Here is a 22,773-nt window from a genome sequence, read left to right on the forward strand (position 1 = left end):
TTTTGGTGGGCCTGAATTCCATTGCTAATTTAATCTTCCCAACTCCATTAGTTGAAGTCTGTGCTCTGGAGGATCTCCAAGAAGCATCAGACATTACCTACCCTCAAGGAGTTTACTGTCCTCTGTGTGTAAAACTGAGAGTGGAAACACCTGAAAACCCACATCCTATCAAATGAGGTGCTCCTTTGTGCCCTCTGCAAACTCAGTTTTATATTTCACTCATGCAATATTAAAGAACCAACAGAGCATCTTGAAGGAGCAGATTTTCTCCACGTGCAGAATATTTCTTAGCTGGAAACACTACACTTCAGAAGGGTGGTTGAGATCAGTGCTTTTCTGCAACAGACCTTGAGTATTTGCAGTTAATTCTCAGTAGAACTGTGTGGAAGGTGGTAGTTATAAGCAAAGATTCTGGAGTCAGACTGATCTGAGTTTGAATTCACAGATTCCCTATTATTGGCTGTGAAATTACAGCAAAATTTTAAACTGTGGTCCTCAATTTCTTGGTCTCTCAATGGAGGACGATAGGAACTACCTGAGGATTGTTCAGATGATTAAAGCAGCTAATTCTAATAGAGCACTTAGCACAGTGCTGGACTCTTGAGCAGAAGCTTGGCTTATATTAAGTCAGTTTTCAGCTTTAGAGTGACAAGTTTTTCTTTCATGCCAATTGTCTTGTGTCATATTTTAAGTATGATACCACAAAATAAATGTTGTCACAAGGCACAGATACTGTGATGAAAGAGTTTGAGAGCAGATCCGAAAACACCTGCTTGATTTATCAAGGAGAAGGTGTTAATTTACCTCTGGGACATCATTTCCATCTGAGGTGGAATATTTTAAAGCATATTTAGTTAATTTCCAAGGATTCAACTTCTTTTACACAGTCCTTCCTCCCCTTCTTCCATTCCTTCACCTGCTCTTCTCCTTTCCTCTTCTACCACCACCATTGTTAGAATCAGGAAACATCATGGTGGCTGTTAGTTTCCCTGGAGTCTTAGTGAAATCCCATGAGTGCTTTCGTTCAGGCAGAACAGGGTCACTATGGGTAACCAGATTTGCCCCACATTATTCCATTATCCCTTGACCTTGTATAAATGTCATTTTGTATAGGATAATTATGCAGTCTTTCAGCCTGTCTAGCAGCTTCTGGCAGGCTGGTCTCTAGTCTCTCCAACCCCAATATTTTAGGGCATTTATTAAGCACCTGCTGTGTTTCAGGCACTGGGCTGTTCTGGTGGCATGAGAGTGACTTAAGACCCGATTCCTTCCCCCAAGGAGGCTACAGCCAAGTAAGGGAGATGCTCGCCAAGGGCTTCTCATGGAAGCCAACCTCACCTCTTTTCCTCTATCTTATAACCTACTTGGAAACCCAACAGAAAAAGGGGCAAAAATCTCAGGCCACATAAACGAGGGGAGTTCCCAGAGTTCCACCCACAGGCTCAACACCACGGAGGAGATGGGGGTGGGGAGTGGGTGGGGCGATAGGGTTTGGCCACCACTGCTCCTCAGTGGGAGTGGGAAAGGCCCTGGCTATTCTTAGGGTGCCCTTCTGGAGAATAGGCAGTATGGTTGAACGGTGCCTGCTGGTCTGCACCCTTCTAGGTTCTCAGGATGTGGAGAGCAGGCATTTCTTGAGGGGCTTTTTCTCTTTGGGTCAGTTATGGACATTTCTGGTTGCAGACCTCTCTAGCACCCAGGCTGGGATATCAAAGAGGCAAGAAAAGAACTCCCGGGACTCATGGCTGGGTTGTTCCTCGAGTCTCTGTGTCCTTGGGCAGTTGGTCTGCCTTACCCCACCTTTCGGAATCTTCTGGTAGGCTTCTGGTATTTGCATCTGCACAGAGGAAGTCCAGACAGGAAGGGTCTTGACTCCTGTCAAGGCCCCAACTTCCATGCAGGGCTCCGACCCCCCTGCAGTGTCGGCCCCAGGCAGGACCCCCATCCCATGCTGCTACTCTGTGGGGAGGCCTAGAATAGCAGAGCTTCTCTGCCTTTCAAGACAATGAGGCAAAATCCACTCAGTAGGCTTTAGTTGCAGTTTTGAGTAAAGGAACCCTTTTTTCTTTTGGCCCTGGGCCTAGGCAGTGGCAACTTTATAAGAGTCTCACGCTATACCAACTGAGCTAGCCAGGCCCCCAATGGGACATTTTGAATCGACTGATTTTATGGTAGACATTCTCGGTGACTGAGTTCTTGAAATCAATCCAGGCATGCAGATCCTGAAACTGAATATTTGAACGAGGTTACTTCCGGGAGCTGGTAGTCTTAGTGCTTCCCAGCAAACTGGTCCATTCCATGGTGCCATTTCTCACACGTCTATATGAGAGGGAAAAACCCTGGTAAAACCCCAGGGACTTGAAGGGCTCAGATGAGAACTATTTGCCTACCTGGATCCACCCTTTCCATTCATCCCTTTGGCAAATATTCACTGAGCACTGACTATGTGCTAGGGACTGTCCTCCACATACTTGGAAATATATTCCAGGGTATTTTCCAAATCACTCTCCTGAGGAAGGCTGTCGAGTCATGTCCACTAAGCTCAGCGTGAGTCCTCACTTGGGCAGCTGCCAGGGCTTGTTCCAGCCCCAGTGTTCTCTCCCAAGCCCACCGTTGCATTCCTGCCCTATACGCAGTTTCCCAACCTTCAGCCTCCCGGGGAGTGACATTAGTGGCAGCGGCAGTGGGTGGGTGACTGCTGAGCCCCTGGGGAAGCTCCACATCTCAGTGTTGGTTTCAGCAGCTGCAGGTAACCCCTCTCTCCTTGCTGGCTGACAGTGATTCCGGAACAGACCTTCAGCATTTGCACTGAGTGCCAAAGATGAATTACCATCTGCCTTGGCTTTAAATTAACTGGGGCAGTCCTAACCCACAGAGAATGGGAAGCTAGGAAAATGGAATTGATTCTGAGCTTATTTCCATTTTGAAAGGCAGGAAAAAGTCGTGGGGCTGAAGCAGGGACAGGAGTGTTGTGTTCTCTGAAATGAGAAGTAAAAGGAAGGAATGGTCATAAGACTGAGGGTTTGGGTGAGAAAAGTTCTTAGAAGTGTCACCTTCGTGAACAAAATACAGGTTAAGGCATAAACACCCTAAATTTCCTTGTTTGGCAGGTGCTATCCAAATGTTTCAGGAGGTATTTTAATATTAGTGAGTTTTGTTCTCTGCCTGTATGTGTACACACAATGCTGACTTCCAAGGTATGAGATTGAAAACTGGCTTGATGACTTCAAGCTCACTGTGGCTAAAATTGAACTCACCCATCGCTGACTACAAATCTGCCCTCTGCCCATATTCCCGAGCTCAGTGACTGGGTGGTCCGTTCAGTCTGCTGGCCAGGACCGATTGATGCCTAAAACTTCATGGACTCCTCTAATTCTCTCCCCATTCGCAGCAAAGCTATCACCACTATTTTCTGATTTTTTGTTCTCAACAGCTCTATAGACATTGAGGAAGAGGGTGGGAAAGCAGCTGCTGGCATTCGGGAACTGGCCTCAAGTTTATCACAGGCTAGTTTGGGCCATCGTCGCTCTGTTGGATACAACAGTCTCACAGAACATCAAACAATGTCGGTCTAAGACCATGACAAAGCAAGAAAAAAAAGGAATCGCTGAAACCCACAAAATCCCAAACCTCCCTTTTCACTGAAAGGAGTAACTATTTCTGCTTTACCAGTCACAGCTTTGTGTCTGCTCTGGTCTGCCTTCCCTACAGATGAACTGTTGAGATCTCAGTCATAGAATTGTCCCCACTTTCTGATGGCGTCCAGTCTAGAGAGTAGAGTCCCACTTTCTTAGACTCTCCCCCAAGCCACCCAAGCAAAGCCCAAACCCTGTGATAGGGTCTGTCTAATACTGTCTTAGTGAGAGTGTTGTGTGTTCTCTCTTGCCGGGATGAGTAGTAAGTCCAACTGGTTCAGCTACACACGTGTTCCTGGTGGATTTGGACTGGAGAGTACTGACACACTGTCTTCTCTCCATTTGTTGAATCTTGTTTTCATCACCGGCCTATAAAGCTACAACAACAACGTCATGGCTGTGTTTCCAGGTTCCAGGGTTCTTCCTCTCTGTCTCCTCTTTCTTGCTGCTATGAGATATTTCCTTCCCACCCACACCAGCACAATACATGAGACTTTCTGTTGATCAAAAACGGGACATAGAATATGACATATTGACAACATCAACTCCTAACTATAACGCACTCAGATGAACACTGATATCACTTCTGTGGTATTCTTACCAAAAACAATAATTTCAGTCCAATCCTGAAAAAATGCCAGGTGAGTCCAGACTGAGGGTGGTTCTCCAAAATAACGGATATCAGTACTGTTCAAAAGTGTCAATGTCATGAAAGACAAGTGTTATGAGTTAAATTGTGTCCCCCTCAAAATATATGTTTAAGTCCTAACCTCCAGTACCTCAGAATGTGATTTTATTTTGAAATGGGGTCATGGGAGATGTAATTGGTTAAAATGAGGTCACACTTGTCACAAAAAGACAAATACTGTTTGATTCTACTTATATGAGGATCTAAAGTAGTCAAACTCATAGACACAGAAGACAGAATGGTAGTCCCCAGGGGCCATGTGGAGGGGGCAAAGGGGAGTTGTTGTTTAATTGGTATAGAGTTTCAGATTTGCAAGATGAAAAAGTTCTGGAGATCTGTTTCACAATAATGTGAAAATACTTAGCACTACAAACTGAACACTTAAAAATGGTTAAGATGATAAATTTTATGTGTTTTTTTACCACAATAAAATGTATATTTAAAAAATAAAAGAGATTATAATCCAGTAAGAAGGCAGCCATAGGAAGGCAGAGACACATGGTTCTCTCTCTCAGTTCTGGAGGGTAGAAGCCCCAAATCAAGGTGACATCAGGGCCATCAGCCTCCACTCCAGCCTCATTTCCCACCACTACCAGCCCTACTGTGACAGAGATGGTTGTTGACCAACACAGATTAGTGCTTTTTTCCAGACTGTAGAGTTGTTCTGGGAAATGACTCTCAGCTGGGGACCATATTGCTCAGTGCATCTGAATGGGACCGTGTAACTAGTTCTGGCCTGTGAAATGTCAGGGAGAATCATGTGTGACACTTCAGTGCAGAGGTAGCTAATACCATAATTTCTTCCTCCAGCCTGCTGACTAGGTGTCCCTTGAAGCCACAAAATAAATCAAACTGGGGCCCTGAGTCACCATGTGGAGGAAAGCCACCTCCATGTGGAGGGTCACCAGAACATGAACTTCTGCACTGGACTTCGCACTCATGAGAAATAAACTTTGTGTTCAGGCACAGAGATTTGGGGTTGTTTGTTACAGTAGCACAACCTAGTGCACCTCAATACCCACTACGATCCAATATTCTAATCCCCCATCTGTTCTCTCAATTTATCAAGCTCTTTCCCTTGGCCTGCTCTTGCAATCTCTGCTCTCCTTACTTAGAATACGTCCTCCTTTTCTACCCGATAAATGGCTAAGAGTCAAATTTCAAACAAGTGCAACTTATTCCGAGTCCCTCTCTGACTTCTCCAGGCTGTTTGCTATCCCTCTTTCCCACCCTCCTGCCAAGGTATGGTGCCTTGGGCCATAGCCCTTGTCAAATCACGTTGACATAGTTATCTTCTTAAAAGAATGTGAGCGCTTTTTACGCAGGCACTGGATCTTATTTAGGTTCAAAGCATCTAAAGGAATGCTTGGCGTACAGCAATCTCTCAGTACATGAATTTCGGGTTAGTCCAAGTGAGTTGGGGGTGCGAGGGTTCTCTGATCACATCCCCAAGTCAGCTGCCTGTGGGCTCTGGTCATTTTGAACCAGATTAGAGGGCTTGAGTCACTGTAAGTCTGTCCCGGTGGAGCTGGGCTACTCTTGAAATCAGCGAAGCACTTAAAGGAAATGCACATAATAAAGAAGAGGACCCTTAGAATTTGCCTTTTGCTATTCACCAAAGGTGAGAGGAAAAGAAGGCTCTCTCATTTTCAGAATGTGTGTTTTTAATAGCTGCGGACGAGGTCGAATATGTGCTTAGCTTGGAAAACATTGGAAATTTGGATTTCCCCCAGAGTTCAGCTGGAGATGTTCTTTGAGTTCCTTTGCATTTCTGTCAAATTTGGTTTCTTTTTTTTATTCGAGAGGACAACAGGGGAATAAAAAAAAGCAAGATCAAATGGTGAGATGGGAAGTGCTTTAATAGGAATGTTTTATTGTCTCTGCCCGAGTTTCTAACATAGCCTATAAAGTGAAAGCCCTGCTTTAATAAAAATGGAATGCTGTTGGTTACACGAAGTCCTGTCCCTCATCCTGCAGGTCCACCGAAGCAGGTGCCCCTCACTCCTTGGGGCCGCTGATGAGGGCCGTGGTGGAGTAGGTGCAGGGGCTGAGCAGGGCCATGATGGTATAGTGGCGGTGGCCAGACTCGTTGGCTGTGAACACCACCTAGGAGGGAACACGGACCGGATTGCTTTTCAGCAGAGCCTCCAAATGTGAGTCACAGACAGAGGGACCACTCCAAGTCCAAAGACATTAGTTTTACTTTCTTATTTTGTTTTCTGGAGCAGTGTGAGCAAAAGGCAAAACTCCAGATATGCTGGCCAGCTAAGCCGCTGGAGCCTTGCGCAGCCTTTTCCACCAGATTCTTTACTCCCGGCTGTATAATCAGGTCTCTCTCTTTTTTTGGGAGATTCACACTAAAAATCAGGGTGGCCCTAACCTGACCGAGGGAAATCACAGAGCTCCTAATTGCTCACGTAATTAGTTGATCTTTAACGCTGACCGACATGTCTGGATTCTATTTCCACGGCAGCCATCTGTTTAACACGACTTAAGGAATTATTACAGACAAGGAGATTGGGCCCATGGATAACTTTGAGGTTCCCACTACCTCATAGGCAGAGGAGTAGAGTGTGAAACAAGGGTTACAAATGTGGCTTTATTTTTATTATTATTATTTTTTCTAGCGTGACTTCTCACAGGAAGAAAGCTGAGGCACACCTGGAGGCTAAACCCAGCCTGGGCCCTGGTGGTAAATATTACTGCTCTTCCCCTTACTGGCCCCGTGACCTTGGCAAGTTATTTAACTTCCCTGTGCCTTACTTTCTTCACCTGTAAAATAAGGATAATAATAGGAATGGCTCCCATGGGTTGTTTACAAAGATCACATAGGTTAAATATAGAAAACAGTGGTAGTATATGCTTGAAAACTGTTATCTATTGTGTTGCTATTATTATGAATTTACTGTCTCTGTATGCATTGTCCGAAATCACTTATCCAAACCTCTGGAAGCCAGATGTGTTTTGGAATGAAAAAATTGTCAGATTTTAGAGAAGTAAAATGATGCACTTATTTTTTGCTGTATAACACCCTAAGTGGGGTCTGGAGGGTTGCCTAATAATCCAACATATTAATATTTCTTCAGCAGACAATAGGATTCAGTGGAAGGAATGAAATCTCTAAAGAGCATCTTGTAAGTTCAGGTCATGTTACTAAATGAGTTATCATCAAAGAGAGAAAAAGTTTGCTTTTCAGAGTTTTGTGGATTTTTGATTGTAGAAATGGGAAAGGGAAGCTGGGCTAGTACAGTACGTTCCTTCTGACTTTTCCAAGGGGTGCAAAGTGCAAACGGTGCATTTTCTGGCATTGAAAACAAACAAAAAATAAAAAACAACACAAGCATCCATCCACTCACCTCTGCCTATTCATGGAAAGGGGAAAAGCCAAGTGACTTCCAGTAGGATTTGGTGTCTAATTCTACTTGTATATTCCTTCTACAAGTTTTTCATCTGTTGTGAGCCCATGGAGCTCCCCAAATTCACTGGTTTTCCTAGAAGGTGCAAAAGTCCACGTTAAGTTAGGCATTGAGGGAATAAATGCCATTTTGAGGTGACACCACACACACACACACATGCACACACACAAGTGCAGTTTGTGTATGTGATTATATATATATGTGTATATATATATATATATATATTTTTTTTTTTTTTCTCAACTAGGTCAGGACAGGGAAAATTCTAGTAACTGTAAAATTAACTGACAGGAAATTTGTCAGGAATATTTCAAAAAGCTCATTGTAGATTTTTTCTCTTATGAGGTTTCACTTCAAAAAAGTCATTACGCATAAATACACTACCTTGTGTCATAAATACGCTACCATGTGTAAAATAGATAGCTGGTGGAAACCTGCTGTATAGCACAGGGAGCTCAGCTTGGTGCTCTGTGGTGACCTAGATGGCTGGGATGGGGGGTGGGAGGGAGGTCCAAGAGGGAGGCGATATATGTATACGTATAGCTGATTCACTTCGTTGTACAGCAGAAACTAACACAACATTGTAAACCAATTTTACTCCAATAAAAAAAAGAAAAGAAAAAAACCACACTGACGTTTTCTAGAGAGGTACACTTTTAACGTGGGATCCTTCATTGCATTCATTATCATCTATTTACACTCCTGTAAACTGATGCTCCCAGAGTAACCAAACTTTAAAGCATTAATATAAACACGATACCTTTTTTAATTGCAATAGACACATTCTTAAGTCATTCAGTCCAACAGGACCCATTACTAATAAACAAAAAACACATTTTTGGCCACTTCCCCATACAGTACAAAGTAAGGAGGGAAGTAAACGGCTTCCCCAGCAAGGGGCCTTGTCCCCTCAGTGTTTTGAGGGGGAAATTGTAGATGAAAACCCTGGTTCCAGGCCAATGGCAGGAGATAGAGGAACATCTAGAAACTCAGGGAAGCGTTTGAACTGGGCTAACTTGGGGCTTGTGGGTGAGGCGTGGGAAGGTCAAAGAAGCTCTAACCATCATGCGGGGGGAGGAGGGACAGCCCAGGCCACTCAGGAAGGCAGTTACTGAAGCTGTGACCTCCCTGGGGCCCACCTGGCACCCAGGTAGCCTGCAGCAGAGCCAGCCTGACCGACGGGTCCATAGTCCCTGGGGAACCACCAAGGGCAGATTGAGCTGACTGCCGCTAATTTGGAGGACTTAAATGATGTGCAGTTTCAGGAAAATCTGTTTTTATTAACTTGTTGGATAATCTGATGTGACGGGATTTTGTTCATACGTAGAAAACTGAGAGGAGTTCTTGCTGTCAGTTGAAAAGACTGTTTGACGTTTTATTGCAATGGGTTTCCTTTCCCGAAAGCTAAAAATCTTTTCAACGTACTTCTGTGTCTACATGTTCCAATTTAGGTTTTAGCAGACTAATTGCCAGACAGTTAACATTAAAAAAAAAAAAGTCATTACGATTCAGGGTTGGTGTTTGGGCGAAGGTTCGTAACTACCCCTGGAAGTGGCCATAAGCTTCTCTGACTGCGGTTCCCTTGGGGAACCTGGGGGCCTCACTTCTCTCCCCTGTTGTGTGAGGGTATCTTCCAGAGGCGGTATCATTTGTACACATGATGGGAACCCCAAAATACAAGGAGAAACCCATATCTGACTTTTTCATTGTTTATATGATTAAGCTCCTTGGTAACTCTTTGCCGTCAACAAATACTAGGTAACTCCTTTTTGTTTTTAAACTAGGCAGTTTCTGTTTCCATGTAAGTACCTGCTCAATGGCTGGTGTTAGAAATCACTCTCCATTAGATAGCAAAAACTAAGACAGGTAAAAATGGAAGTTGTCTTTATTGATTGTTCATTAGCCTCCCACCTTTCTTCCTTGCCAGGAAGAAAATATTGGATTTCCCTTTTTTGTCTTATCATCAGAAAAGAAATTCCCACAAACATCTGAATGTTGTTTTTTTTCTTTTCTTTCTTTCTTTCTTTATTTTCATCTGAATGTTTTTAGCATCCGTTCTGTCTCATGCTTAGAATATTCTCTTAACTTGGCATTTCCACAGTGTTCTTGGCATCTTATAGAAACATAAGTGAACTAACAAATAAAAACTCAGTGGAAACCACACTAAAGAAAATGACCTTCCCAATGATGGATGAAGAATCATCATGTGTAAAAAAAAAAAAAAGAAAAAATTCTATTTCAAGAATCATCATGTGATTCTTGGGATTCATTGAAAACCCACAGAAACTCTCTTCTCAGGGGACAGAAACACTTAGCAGTATCGCTTGGTACTGAGTGTTTCTTCGTTGTTCATTCTTTTAGTTGGTTGGTTTAGATTTTACTAATGTGCATGTTCTTTGAAACTCTTGCTAGTGGAGGTGGAAGAACTCTGTGAAAGTTATAGAGCATCTGGTGAAGGTGAGAAGTCATTTGGGCTCCCAGCGGTGGGGCATGGTGACGCTGATCTGTGGCTGTGCTTGCTGTCACGTGTCTTTCTCTTCTGTGTCTTTTCCTATGGAGCTCGATAGCCCCAGCCTCACAGAGTAGATGCTCCACCAGGGTTTGCTAGACAACAGCTCTGGACTCTGGATGATCCAGATACACTACAGACAGTCACCTCCTCCATGCAGCCCCTCGATTCCATTCCTTTCATTAATAAATCAACACAAATTCTACATCTTTCCTAACATTCCAAGACAAGGAGTGTTATGCAAGGGCATCAAGGCATCTGGAATTCCTGAAATTATATACACGTTTTTGTATGTGTGTATATGTGTATTTTTCTGGGCATGGAGTTCATAGTTTTCATCACCCTTTTCATGTGGTTCATGACCCCAAAATGTGGTGAAGTGTAGGGGGGAGTAGGAAGCTGCCCGGAATGCTGTTCAGGATCCTGGTCACTTGCAGCTGAACAAGGCAAGAGGGCATCCTTCTCAGAATCCACCTTCCCTCTGCCCACATTTTCAGTTTACTTGGTGGACCTTTAGTGAATGATGTTGTTAGGGACCCTTTGACCGAAACCGCCCGCCTTGGCCAGGTACGACAATAACTGCTTGCATGAGTTGTCTCACAACAGGAGGTCCCGATAAGGAACACGGCACTGCCTCAGAAAACTAATCGGAAGAACCCGAGAGGGGCCAAAAGGAGGGAGGAGAAGCCAGCCCATAGGTCCTGCCGACCTCCCAGAAACCCTCGAGCTAGAATCCATCTTGGCAGAGAGATGTGCCTGCCACCAGGAAGGATCCTGAGTCAGACCAAATATGGGCACAAGCAAGATGATTGGCCAGAGACAGCCGGAAACTAACCCCATCGCCATAAGCCCTGAGACTGCGAGCCACGTGGCAGAGCAGTCCTCCTGGGTTCCCTTACCCTGCTGCTCTCTGCCCGGGTGCCCCTTCCCAATAAAGTCTCCTGCTTTGTCAGCACGTGCGTCTCCTCGGACAATTCATTTCCGAGTGTTAGATGAGAGCCCACTCTCGGGCCCCGGAAAGGGCCCCCCTTCTGGTAACAATGTGAGCCCCTCTCTCTAACAAGTGGCGGGGGAACGGGAAGGTATAACCAAGTCCTCCATCTGGGTTCCCCGGGCAGCTCACCCCGAGGCAAACGGCTCCCAGGTCTCGTCAGCAGCCTTTTTGAACACTTTCACGCCCACGTTCACAGCAGGAATGCCCTGGATCACATCTAGGACTTTGACCATCAGAGGACACTTGGATTCACCAGAGCCCTGGGCAGAGAGAAAACAAGTGACAAGTCAACAAAGTTGGTCAGAGTGACAGGATGCGTCCTTTGTGACCTTCAATTTGGAGCGAGGCAGAAAGGACAGGCGAATCCCGTTTCCAGCTACGGAAGTGTTGATGGTTAATGAGCTTCCCTCACTCAGTGTAGCAAAGACGTGATTGTCTCCGAAGAAGGAATGGTTTCTGCCTCTGGACATGCTGTGCTCCAGCGGGGGCGTGTATAATGAACTTGAAGGGAGCAAATAGGCCCTCTGAGAACAGTTGCTTCAGTAAGCCTCGTCATTTGAGTGGGATTACTGCAAAGATGTACTGTGCCATGGGACTAAATAGCTTTTCCTGAGAGCATTTTACTCAGTTGTTGCTGTAGTGATTCCCTCTTACTAGTCGCTGTAAAATAATGTCAGATGATTTCATGATCCTTTTTATAGTTTTAGTTAATTCTCCTAGGGGATTTAAGAATTTTTTTTCTTTTTCTTTTTGGCTGTACTGCATAGCTTGCGGGATCTTAGTTCCCCAGCCAGGGGTCAACCCGGGGCCCGCAGCAGTGAAAGGGCCGGGGCCTAACCACTGGGCCACCAGGGAATTCTCAGGATTTAAGAGTTAGATATCTGACTAGAACGTTGTCTGCCAAGCCTTTCAGAGGTTAATCACTACATACTTTTTGATTAGCTAAAGGGAAATCAACTTTACCAAATGTCAAGCTTCTGAAAACTCAATAGTAACAGCTTCTGGAATATCGGATCTTTATTTCTACCATTTATCTGAGGAAATTGAGGCACCACTGCAAAGCCATAAAGGAGAGCACCCAGGATCCAAGCCCCAGTTCAGTGAGCTCTGCAGAATTTCATTGTTTTTGAAGTTTGAATCAATGATGTTTAAAAATAGATGCTGGGTGCCCTGGCCCTACTAACAAAAGCTGGTTGGCAAAGCAGGAAGGAGTCCCTTCGTCCACAGGAGACATATGAAAGGACTTCAAAGAGTCGAACACTCACCACAGGGCTAGCCTCAGACACAAATACCAGTCCAGCGAGGCAAAGGAGGAACAGACAGGAAGAAGCCATTCTGCCGAGGACTGGTGGGTCTCTGAGAAGGGCTGCTCCCAGCTTCAGGCTTTTATACTCACTTCTCCCCAGCCAGCCTCCTGAGCCCTGCCAACCTGACTCCAAACCTGCTGATTCTGACTGCTGACTTAGTCAACAAAGGGAGAATAAGTAACCCACACAAATATGAAACTTGCCTAGACAGATTAGAGCGTCAGAACATTAGCTCTATGAAATATTCTTAACAGGTCATTTGACCAGCTAGATCACCAAAACAAAACAATCAAAACAAACAAAAATACCCTCCTCCATGCGTGGCTGGATGCAGCAACATTCTTGGAGATTTTATTCCTCCCTACCTACTATTTCTATGCATGTTTCCATTTTCTATACATTTTATCATTCATTTTAAATGATCGATGCAAACTGTAGTAACTTATTTCACATGGAATGACATTTGGCTACACAGGCTTAAACATAGTGCACCAGAAAGCATCGTTGCACTCGAGCTATATCCACGAGTCAACGAGGAGAAACCTTTGGCAGTGCTTACATTTGAAAAACCTATGTTTCAGCCAAACTAAGTCATTTGGAAGCTTAACTTAGCAATTTCTCCATGATTTTTGTGTTCTTCTGAGACAAGGTTCTCGACCCAAGGAATAAGGACACATTTCAAACTGGCATCCACGAGCCTGAAATACAAAGAACCAGATATTTTTTATGGCCTCTCCTGCACTGAATGTGCAGAAACAAGGCTACCCAGCTGGCTTTTGTCAGAATCAAAGTTTCCGGAAGGAAGTAGAAATGGCTGTGAGAATTAGAAGCCATGGTTGACAAAAGGTTCTCTTTCTCCTGACCAGTTTACAAGTCCAGCAATTATAATCATTTGATGATTCATTGATCAAGTACCAGCTCTTGTGTGTATGTGTGTGCACATAAGTGCATGTGGCTTTGTTATGGGTTAAGACAGGTTTTGTCCTGATAAAGACGTATATGTAGAAGATGCAAAGAAGATAGACAAAAATTTTGGACAATCACATGTCAAGGGTGAGTCCAGTTTGGAGCACGGAGAGTTGGGGGAGCATTCCTTTAGGTGACAGCTTGGAAGAAACTGGACAAGAGGTGGTGAAGGATAAGGGCTTTCAGGGAGTAGTGTAAGGGACAGGAAGACATTCCAGGAATACGGAAATGTGCAGGGGAGGAAACTGACCACAGAAAAACAACAAGGAGCAAATCCAGTTCAGAGCATAGCTAGGAATGGTATCTCATAGCCTTAGAGTCTGACTCTGAAGTAGCACTGGAAAGAGTTTTGAATTTGAAGTTCGATGACCTGAGTCCTAATTCTCTTGCCCGGTTTGCAGGGTGACCTTCTGTGAATTATGTAATATCTCAGATACCCAGCTCATGCATTTGTAAAACAGAAATACGTACTTTTCTACTTCAAAGAACTATTCTAATGACTTTTTACATTAGATAATACAAAAGCGCTTGATAACCTGTAAGCCACTATTCTGGTATAAAGTATAATTATAATTTAGTTCAACATCTCTGCTAAGGAGAAAATCCTTTCTTTTATATCTTTCATATATTGTCATCTACTATTCTCTGGACTATTTCCCAATGCTCAGAGCTTGGGTGGAGAGTCTGTTTTCTGACTGTGAATTCTAAACATTCGAACGTGCTCTCATGTCCCAAGTCAATCTTCCATCTATGCATCTTTGCGCTACTTTCTGTTAAAACCAAGAAATGTGTCCCATAGACATCATGACCTGGCAACCCTGGGCTGCCACCAGCCCATAGACATGTTATGTTTGGCCTGAGGAATCTGTCTTTAAAGTTTTTTTGAAATAGTTGTTAAAATTAAAAATTGAGACATATTGCATGAAAATGTGGATTTCTGGCTTCTCTTGAGAAAGCAGAAAAGGATGTAGCATTAGGCCTATTCTCACATGTGACGGTAATCTTCAGGCTGTCATTCTCAGACATCACAACAACCAGGCCTCTCCTTCGACTCTGAGGCTAGGTAGCATCTCTAGTGGCACTCTCACGCTTGAGCTCTTTTCTCTCCTTATACATGTCTCGTTTCTCTCATCTATGTTCCTGCCTGGCCTCCTGGAAATTTGAGTTTGAAATTGCTGGTCTCCTGACAGCCATTTGAGTGATGAGTGACAGCTTATTTTCTATTTGCCAAATAGACATTCCAACTTCTTTGAATGATTCCTTTTCAGACACGTTTCCCAGAATCCTTATCACCCAGAACTTCCTCCTCTGATACACTCCCATTGGTGGTCAGTGCTTCTTTTCAAATGTGATGCTGTGAACTGGATACGTGCTCCAGGTAGAATCAGGCCAGTACACGGGACTTTGAGACAGTAACCTTCTTTGGAAGATGCTCTACTGCAAATGATGCATCCTGAACGCATGTGTAACTATAATAGCTGCGACCACATTCCCCGCAACATAACACTACCCGTCATGACCTCTTGGTCGCAATGATCAAAAATCACCATATATTATCCATCATCTCTGCTTTTTTCATTTATGAATCTTATTTTCAACTTTATTGAGGTATAATTGACAAACGAAATTTTAAGATATTTAAAGTGTACATAGTGGTGATTTGATATATGTATACATTGTGAAAGGATTCCCACCATCTAGTTAATGAACACACCCATCACTTCACATATTTATCTTTTTTTTTTTTAGTGAGAACATTTAAGTTCTACTCTCTTAGCAGACTTCAATTATATAAGACAGTGTTATCAACTATAGTCACCATGTTTTACGTTAGGTCTTCAGACCTTATCTATCTTATAGCTGTGAGTTTGTACTCTTTTACCAAACTCTCCTATTTCTTCCACCCCTCAGCCCCTGGCAACCACTTTTTATTCTCTGTTTCTATGAGTTTAACTTTTTTAGATTCTACATATGAGTGAGGTCATACAATATTTGTCTTTCTCTGTCTGGCTTATCTCACTTAACATCATGCCCTCGAGGTCCATCCATGTTGTTGTAAATGGCAGGATTCCCTTCTTTCTCATGGCTGAATAATATTCCATTGTGTACATACATACCACAGATTCTTTATCCATTCACCCCTAGACAGAGACTGAGGCTGTTTCCATATCTAGGCTGTTGTGAATAATGCTGAACACGGGAGTGCAGGTATCTCTTCGAGATCCATTTCTCATGTCCTTTGGATATATAGCCAGAAGTGGGATTGCTGGATAGTATGCTAGGTCTATTTTACATTTTTTGAGGAAACTCCATACTGTTTCCATAGTTGCTGTACCAATTTACTTTCCATCCTCAGTGCGACAGTGCACAAAGATTCCCTTTTCTTTACATCCTTGCAAGCATTTATTAGCTCTTTTCTTCTTTATGATAGCCATTCTAACAGGTGTGAGGTGATATCTTCCTGCGGTTACCATTTATGAATTTTCACCTAAATACAAGAACTTATTTTTATGCCTGATCTATCTCCTCATGTTAGTTACACCCCCACTCCATCCATTTACACCCCCTAATAGTAGATTCCGTGATTCACTGCAGTAGCACACCCTCCAAGCCTCATGCCCTTGGCCACTTTGACTTGCTTGTCTTCTGAACTATCATTGACCTGGAAATCATTAGCAGAATTTGAACTTGAACAAGATAAGGAGGTAGAGGGAAAGTGAGAGTACAGGGAGCATCCCGAATCTGATTGTGGAATCATCAATAATTTACAGAGATAGAGACGATTTTTAATATAAAAAGAAGAGAAAATTCTGCCAGAGACCTAAAGAGCAAATGTAGATAAATGTGAAGTAAAAGTAAGAGAGCCTCAGGAGAAGAAGCTTATGGTGTTTTAGGTGAGAGAAGAGCAAAGCTGAGGAGGAAGGAAGAAATGAAGAGAGTGGGAATGCATTCTTGGTCAAAGGAATGCTGGTATGGAACAAATGGCAGTGATAAATACAAGAAAAGTCCAATGTTTCTTACCTGACAAGCAATTTGTGATGAAAGAGGGTTATAAGGATAAACATAAACTCCCAAAGATAAGAGGGCCTGCCTTTCCGTGTTTATCTGAGTTTGTGAAAGCTCTTTTAGAAAGATGGTTACGTGAGGTCCACCAAGAGGGATGAATTAAGGTCAAGGGTCACCACATTCCTGGAGCCTTAAGTGGTTGCTGTAGAAACAGTGTTCTGTAGGGTGGATATCAACAGCAGTAGGATCAAGCGCCAGAAAACAAAGGTGCAGTAGTGAAACATTTCTGCTATAAATGTATGTCTTTTCTTAGCCATGTACTGTTTTTCTTCACATTCTGAGCATGGGGCTGAAGCCTAGATGTTTAGCTGAGGTAAAAAAGAGACTCATTTGATGATGCTATTCCTCCTTTTACTACAGAAATATGTGGTAGTTAATGAACAGCTCAGGACTGCTCTCTGTTTAAGGTTCTTCTGCCGTCTCCCTTCTAAGGGACAAGTTTATCTATTAATTTTTAAAAATATCATAGATAAATTCTTTCTTCTTCATTTATTTTCTGAGGGTGCATGTCAACTGCTAGCCAGTGATCTGTTGACCCTGAAATGCCCACTAATATTCTTGTGAGTAAGCTGATTAGCCAGAGTGGAGAGTTGGTTGACCAGGAGTTTGGACTGGGTCTCATGAAGGAGGGGGATGGGTAGGGGGGGAAGACAGTGTTTTGGGGCCCTGGATCTTTGCAGGCTGAAGAATTCAATTTCATCAGCTCCCCTTGAGGTGACTAAGCCCTGAGGATTCCATTAATAGTAAGATAATCGTAAAAGCTTCATTTTAAAACCATAATACCAATTTAATTAATAGTCAGATGGTTGCTGAGTAAGCAAGGAATTAGAGCAAAGGGACTTGACTAATTTTTTGAGACTATTTCATCCAGCCTACGGGAGAGCCTAGAAAATTTCCTTACTTCACAACAGACTACAGTTTTCTTGTGCTCGGAATGCTTGTTTCTGTCTTATCTAGTGTGTCTTTCCTCCGGGGATGGCTGAATAAATATGGAAAAAGCCTTTTCCTTTGTTTCCCATTCTTTTATTGCCCATGCAGGCAACCATATAAATGGAATCATACAGTATGTAGCCTTTTGATTAGCCTTTTGTAGCCTTCTTTGTGTTAATATAATTCTTTTTCTTCATCCATGTTGCTGCATGTTTCATTAATTTTCCTGTTAATTTATGAGTAGTACTCATTTGAATGGATATACCACAATGTGTTTATCCATTCAGCATTTGGTGGATACTTCAGTTTCCAGTTTTTGATGATTATCTCATGTTCTTAAAAAGATGGAGAATGTATCTGAGAACTGTAGGTAGTATATATAGACTGGAATGAATTGCCTAAAGAACTTAGAAACTGTGATGTGAGAAACACATTATAAAACCAGCATGTAATGTAGAAAAGCAGAGACATGCCAAGTCATCTTAATAGGGATTCTTAACCTGGGGTCCACAAACTGTTGGTGTCTGTGGGTAAAATTCGGAAAACCTGTGATATTGGATGAGAAAAAACTACATCTTTATTTATACAAATCCCTGACTGAAATTCAGCATTTCCTTAAATTATAAATGTAGACAACAAACCAAAAGTAGTTATTAGCAGTACCTGTGACTTTGTCACCAATAGAAATCACATATATTTTCATATACATCTACTGGGTGGTGGATATCTTTCAAAATATTCTTTATGCTCATCACTACTTTGAAGTTATGGTAGTTATTAGACCCAGTGCTAGATTTTGTAATTAATAAAGATGCACACATATTATATCACAATTTGAAAAATATTTTAAAGTGTCATTTCAGTGTTATTGAGTTCCTTTGTACTGTATTTAATTTTACATACAGTGAGGTTAAGAACTCTGAGGAAAGAGATGGAATGGACCCCAGGCCAGCATGGCATGGCTGTAATCTCATGGAATCTACTAGCATATACAAAGTGAGAAAATGGAAGTTATCCCTGAGATTCGTTAGCAGTTGAAGGAAGTAAAAGGGAAGTTGTGGGCTTCTCTGGTGACACAGTGGTTGAGAGTCCGCCTGCCGATGCAGGGGACACGGGTTCGTGCCCCGGTCTGGGAAGATCCCACATGCCGCAGAGTGGCTGGGCCCCTGAGCCATGGCCGCTGAGCCTGCGCATCCGGAGCCTGTGCTCCGCAAAGGGAGAGGCCGCAACAGTGAGAGGCCCGCATACCACAAAAAAAAAAAAAAAAAAAAAAAGGAAATTGTAATATTTGTTGTTTGGCATGAAGATTTATAGTTTTACAAACAGGATTTTCCCTGGTGTAGGGAAGAGTGTCACAAAGACTTCCCACAGAAGTACAGAAATTATCCGTCATTCTGGCCTGTGGGGCTGATAGGTTTTTTATGGGATGTCACTACACTGAATTCTCATTTATATTTCAGTCTTTGTGAGCTTGGTCGCGAGAGTCCGTCTCTGAGATTTCAGATGAAACGGTGGTTCTGAGCCTGCACAGTTGACTTTGGACATTGGTCAGCCCATGTGAATTGGCAAATTCACCCAGGAAATGCCCCCTAGGGAGATGGCCAGCTGGGGTCCACCAGGAGACACCGATCTTAGCAAAAGCCCCTCTTACAATGTCAACAATAGTAGTCGGGCTGGTGTGGTGTCACCTAGAAGGAAGGGACGGATACAACAGACAGTGCTAAGCAGGCGGAGACCAGAGGAATAGGGTGTTGAAGATGTAGTGGTAGATGGTTCTCCAGTATTTAGAACCTGAGAAGATTAGACAGGTGCTCCTCAACAGAAAGACAGAAGGCAGTGAACTAAAACAACAGCCAAGTAAACCGAAGTTCTCATTTATGGAAAGAGCAGTCATTTGAATATTTAAAGGCAGAGGCCAGGGAGAAATGCAAGTTTAACACAAGTCAGATGTCCTAGCAGCAGCCATGTTTTCCCAAAACAAGGTCCTTAGTGTCCTGGAAGAGGCCATCCTGGACCACTGGGCCGTGAGAATGTAACAATGGGGGAATTCTTAGGTCGATCTGCTTCGTCACTTAAAGATGCAGAAGTATGATTGATTTTTCCAGTTGACTTGACCTCGAGACCTACTACACGAGCAAAAGGGGTTAACCTACAAATCGTCTTGCTCTCCTGCATCCCTACAGGTGCAAACTCCTCTCTCTTCTCTTCCTTTTCAGCTTTTCTGTTCACTCGTGCTCACTGCCACTTAGATCACACCCCTGCCCGTTCCTTCCACTGAGTTCCAGAAAACTTCAATCCTCCTGTGCCCAAACTCCACTTAGCTGGTGTCCCAAGTGCTCTGTCTACCTCTTCATCTTAACTGAAATCTGGTCTCTCCAGTGACTGCATTTCCCTTGAGCTTTCTTTAGTGGTACCAAATTTCCCATCTACCAAGAAACCCTGGAGCCCTCATCACTCCCATTGGGGATGTGTTTCCTTCCCTCCCAGCCTGTGTCCCATGGTCAGTCTTCAGTGTCTCTCTCACCAGGCACCCTAGATACCTCTTCTCCTTAATCTTCTGCCATTTCTCCATTCGAGTGTCCCCTCACCATCTGATTGGAGGACACCTATGGAAGGTGGCAATGTGCTAAGCTTGCTTCAGGGAAAAGTGACAGAATTATCTTGATCATGTCCTCAAAAAATTCATTTAATTCTTGTGTAACCCTCATTTCAGCTCTATTATTCTTATATCCATATCCAAATCTTACTGATTCCTTGTTTCCATTTCTAGGTATTTTTAATTTAGTGTTAAACTTTTAACCTTCATTTCTACTATGAGCTATTCCGTGACCCTCCTGCTTTCATCCCCCCATTCAGGAGAGAGTTCATGATTTTTTCTAAATCACCCCCCCCATTTTTCACCTTTCTAGACTAATGTTCCCACTTTGATCTTGATCTTATCAGTTTGTCTTCTTCTAAGATTATCCATTACCTACTCTTCTCCCCACCTCTTTCCTTCCTTTATGCCTGAAAACTAACTCACGTCACCCAATGTGACACCTCCCTCCCATCCTTCCCTTCCCATCACCACTAAAGAGTAGTCACTTCTCCCTTCTTATCACGCGCGGCAGTGATGACAGTCTGGTTTCCCTGCTACTTCCCTCTTACAAGATAGTTTTTACTCCAAAGGTTCTTGTCATCTCTAAACCCAGAGGTATCCCAGCAGCCTTTCATCTTGATCCTTTCCTCTACAGCTGCTCTATATCCTCTGAGTAAGAACATCCAACTCCATTTTCTGGCCTGACTCATCTGTCCCCTGATCTCCTGCCTCTCTGGGCATCCCAATAAGGCCTCCAACAACATGACTAAATGTGAGCCCCATATCGCCCATCACCTCCCTCCTTCTCCCCTCCCCCATCACTCTTTCTCCAAGTGACATTACTCTGCTCGGTTGGTTAGGACTAAGACCTCAGGAGTTACTTTTGAATTCTCCCCCTCTTTGGCACCAAACTTCAAAAAGTAATAGCACTTCTATGTCCAAAATATTTCCTCCATTTCTTACTTTCTGTTTCCACAGCTGCCAACTGAATTCAAACCTTCATTGCTCATCACATAGTCTTTTGCAAGTATGTCTTAATTAGTCTCCTTCCTGCTAATCTATTTTCCATATAATCTTTTCTATAAGCTACTGCCAAATTAATCTTCTTAATGCATACCTCTGATTACATCACATCTCTCTTCAAAAGCTTTCTCTCACTCCCCATGGCCCGCTAAATAAAGTCGAATGTCCTTTGCCTGACATTCAGAGATGGCCAAGACTCGGTTCTACTCCATCTCTGTTGACAGCAATGGTCCTTCAAACACTAGCTGGGCCTTGGACAGATCCTGTGACATTCTACCCCTGGGCCCTCACCCCTTTCTCATCCTGTTAACTGCCCAAAGGAGCAAACAGAGCTGCCCAGAGTCTTCTTAGTGTGTGAAAGGCAACCCGCTAGGGAGAGGTGAGACTTGAGGCAGAGGTTTCAGAGAGGAGGTGGTCTCAGTAACCCAGGGAAGTGATGATGAAGATAATGGTAATGGAGAGAAAAGGCCAGGTGAGCAATAGTGATGGAGGTAGAAATAAGAGATTCTGCTGACATCACGAACGGAAAATGGGTGAGAGGAAAGAGCCAAGGTCTACTCAAGTACTTTAGCTTGGGAGGCTGTTTAGAAGATAAACTCATTGGCTTATTCAGTTAGAAATATGAAAGAAAGTGAATCTAGCTTTGGACATGTTGAGGTTGAAGGGTTGATATCCAGGCATCCAAGCCCTGATAACAGTTGGAAATGATACCCTGGGAGATGGAGCTTGGGAGAAATCAGGTTGGAGATGGAGATTCAGGGTCCCGAGCCTGAGGGGTGGATCCAGCATTTGGAAGTCACCGATAGACTTTAACAGTAAGAAGTCTGAGGATAGAACTCTGGGGTAAAGTAACATTAAGTTGATGATAAGAACAAGAGAAGCCTGAAACCTAGATTTTTCCGAGGCAGAAGTTACCTTTCTTCTTTCCCTCAAACATGTATGCCATTTGTCAGAGCTGTGTATTCACAACTTCTCTTTCCTGGAGCGTTAGTGCCTTGAGAACAGAGGCAATGCCTTCTGATTTTTTTGTGTGTTCTAGTCTTTAGTTATGGTAGGGCCTGGTACACAGGAAACACCCCAAAAATGCTGACCAAATAATTCAGTAAATGAAGGAAGAGTCACCTCCAGTTGCAGGTAGGTTTTGCTTTCTCTCTCAGTGAACCAAAACTTGCATTGCCCTTCACACCCAACTTTTGGCATTTCTGATGGCAGATCAACAATCTAACTGTCATTTTCCTATGTTCTTTTTTAAAAACATGTTTTAAATTGAAGTATACTTGCTGTACAATATTATATGTTACAGCTGTATAATATGTTACAGGTGAATTCACAATTTTTAAAGGTTAGACTCCATTTATAGTTATTGTAAAATATTGGCTATATTCCCCATATTGTACAATATATCCTTGTAGCCTATTTTATACCTCATAGTTTGTACCTCTTAATCCCGTTCCCCTGTATTGCCCCTCTCCCCTTCCCTCTCCCCACTGGTAACCACTAGTTTGTTCTCTGTATCTGTGAGTCTGCTTCTTTTTTTATATATTCACTAGTTTGTTGTATTTTTTAGATTCCACATATAAATGGTATCATACAGTAGTTGTCTTTCTCTGTCTGACTTATTTCACTTAGCATAATACCTTCCAAGTCCATCCATGTTGCTG

General features: G+C 43.1%; 1 protein-coding gene across 1 annotated transcript; it reads right to left on the minus strand.

The window, feature by feature from the left end:
- Positions 1–6,181: 6,181 nt before the first annotated feature.
- On the minus strand, positions 6,182–12,608 carry TTR (transthyretin). Its single transcript, XM_067701416.1, is given in 5 exon segments — positions 6,182–6,429; positions 7,680–7,744; positions 7,747–7,814; positions 11,372–11,502; positions 12,508–12,608. Coding segments are annotated over 5 exon segments (441 nt in total). The 5' UTR covers positions 12,577–12,608; the 3' UTR covers positions 6,182–6,321.
- Positions 12,609–22,773: the final 10,165 nt, after the last annotated feature.

Source organism: Pseudorca crassidens, chromosome 12 (assembly GCF_039906515.1).
Source record: "Pseudorca crassidens isolate mPseCra1 chromosome 12, mPseCra1.hap1, whole genome shotgun sequence".
Classification (NCBI taxonomy): Eukaryota; Metazoa; Chordata; class Mammalia; order Artiodactyla; family Delphinidae; genus Pseudorca; species Pseudorca crassidens.